The sequence below is a fragment of the Asparagus officinalis genome, chromosome 5, assembly GCF_001876935.1.
Source record: "Asparagus officinalis chromosome 5, Aspof.V1, whole genome shotgun sequence".
Classification (NCBI taxonomy): Eukaryota; Viridiplantae; Streptophyta; class Magnoliopsida; order Asparagales; family Asparagaceae; genus Asparagus; species Asparagus officinalis.
In genome coordinates, this window is record NC_033798.1 from 15,757,539 (window position 1) to 15,760,039 (window position 2,501).

Genomic DNA, 2,501 nt, shown 5'->3' on the forward strand with positions numbered 1-2,501 from the left:
AAGTTCGCGGTTGACTAAGACAAACTTTTAGAATACTGTTGATCTCAAAGTTTGTTGAATGATCGTTCACTTCGTCTGATTTGAAGACATTGCAAACTTGGTTTTTGGAATGTTGCAAATCTGCTTCCTTAAACTAAACAAGATAACTTTTGTGCCTTGATGAAAATGACCTTAGTCAAACAAGCTAAAGCTCAAGTTATCATTGCATGGTAGATTGTTCACTTCATCTGTTTTGGAGGCATTATGAACTTGGTAGTATAAATTTGTTGTACGTCGCAATTCTGCTTCCTGTATTAGTGATTCCTTGCAATATCTTTTGGTAACGGTTAACTTCATACTCCCGATGGACATGTAGAAGTAGTCAAGGTAATCCTGATCACCTTAAACCAAGTAAGATAACTTTTGTGTCTTGATGACAAGGAACTTAGTCAAACAAGCTAAAGTCTAAGTCATCATCATTAGATGCATTAGTAGGATTAACTTTTCCCTCTTTCTTCGGCAGCAGCAGGAATAACAACATTCCCAGCCGATGCTACAGAAGCAAAAGTAACAGCGAATTTTCATGGATCCTTAAGATACTCCTTCAACTTGTATGAAGGTGTATTCAGTGTCGACAGTAACATCAAGGACGTTCTTATAGACATCGATGAACATGTAAGGCGTCGGTGCAATAGTTGGGTAAGAGAGAGCCAATGACAGCAAAGCAATCATAGAAACACCAGGTGTAAACTTGTCAATGAGACTATCCTCAATGAGGTTGAGCACCTCTCGGCTAAAGATAGATCCATTGTCACAGACAGAGAGAACCACAAGCCCATATGAGAAGGACCTTATCCCAAGTTTGGCAAGGAGGGTAACCTTAGAGGAACCCACTTTGTCTCCTTTCTTTATCATCTTAACTGGGGTAATGATTTCAACAACATCCTTATTAATTTTGGTTAGAATGTTAAGACATTTGAAAGGATGAGTTGCGTGAAGGATCGATCTTGATAATTTCAGCATTATTGACTATAGCCTGTCTGTACTCATCCAAGAGGCTGCATAGCTTCTTATCATAGGCTAGTTTCGTCTCTGCTTTCGTCACCTTGATGGCCATTGTTAGCTTCTCTTTATTTATTTGAAGCTGTGATGTAGCCCTGGTCATCGAAATGTTCATTTTGTGGCATTAAAACTCACCAGTGGACTTTGTGCTTAAGCATTGAGACGTAGGGGCGAACTCTGTGTTCAGAAGTTTAACCAACTCTAACACGAACGCAAAGGTCATGTTTGGTAGGATTCTGGCCTAGAATCTCATCCTGATTTGACAGCTCATAACTATCTATAAATAGACCACTGGGGTCAAATCAAGAGTCATTCAACTTTTCTCCTTTCTTCTCCGAAATATTTTAATGAAAGATTTTTCTTTTAAACTCCGGTGAATCATGTTCATCTTCTTCCTCAAACGATATCAATGGCGCCCAAGAAGAAAACCGTCTCCCGATCCATCATGTCCACTGTCATCATGACTCGGAGCTCGGCGGCGGCGCTGCTCCCGATCCATCATGTCCACTGTCATCATGACTCGGAGCTCGGCGGCGGCGCTGTGGCTCCGACAGATGTGCTGTCGCCACAGTTTTCCTTCGTCGGTGGTAAGTGTGGCCTTCGTGGCTTGTAAAACTTGCTTAGGCAAGTTTTGAATTTTGAATAACGAGGAGACTCATTTCAATGACATAACACAGAGTTAGGACTCTGTCGTTTGGAATTCGAAGCGTGGGGGTTTCGACCTCTGCACTCAAATTTTTTGGCGTAGGGTTTGAACTCTACCAACATAGGGTTCGACCTCTGCATTTGAATATGTCAACGAAGGGTTTGACCTCTGCGTTTGAACTCTGCCAACGCGGGTTTCGACCTCTGCGTTTGAATTTTCCAACGTAGGGTTTGACCTCTGCGTTTGAATTTGCCAACGTAGGGTTTGATCTCTGTGTTTGAGTAAGGCCTATTTGATTCTACTCTTGTACTAACTAATTGCTCTTTTCATTTTCAGTGCGTTACACCAATGAGCCTCTCCCTTTCCGCCATCATTTTGGTCATGAAGGTGGCGTAGATCTAAATATGACCTTCAATCTGCTCCAAGAGCTCCCTATTTTTCATATTACTTTCTTTTGGCTTCTAAATAAAAAGTGATATTAGCCTTCCATTATTTCTTGCATGTGTCATATTCTGACTTGAAACAATGAAATTACATGAGAAATGCCAGAGGTGTAATTTTAACTTAGCATAGATTTCTACAATAGGCCCGATTTAGAAAATTCTCTTTATTATCGTTTAAGATAATTCGAGAAAATTTCCATCTGTTGGGAATAAATACTTGCCATTCCATTAGGATAAGATTAACCAGTTGAATTCTTCCTATGTTATGCTTTTGCTTTAAACACTAAAAAAAGCTTATAAGTGCCAGAGGTGGAGTATTAACTTGGCATGAGTTTCCACATAGAGTGAAGTTCAAAAATTTTCCTTGTTAC

At 40.2% G+C, this 2,501-nt stretch overlaps 1 protein-coding gene across 1 annotated transcript; it reads right to left on the minus strand.

Annotated features, from left to right (window-relative positions):
• Positions 571-1,096, minus strand: LOC109841560 (60S acidic ribosomal protein P0-like). The gene is made up of 2 exons (XM_020410522.1): positions 1,010-1,096; positions 571-924 (listed from the first exon to the last, which is right to left on the minus strand). Exons 1-2 carry the CDS (start codon positions 1,094-1,096, stop codon positions 571-573), a joined length of 441 nt encoding a protein of 146 aa, XP_020266111.1.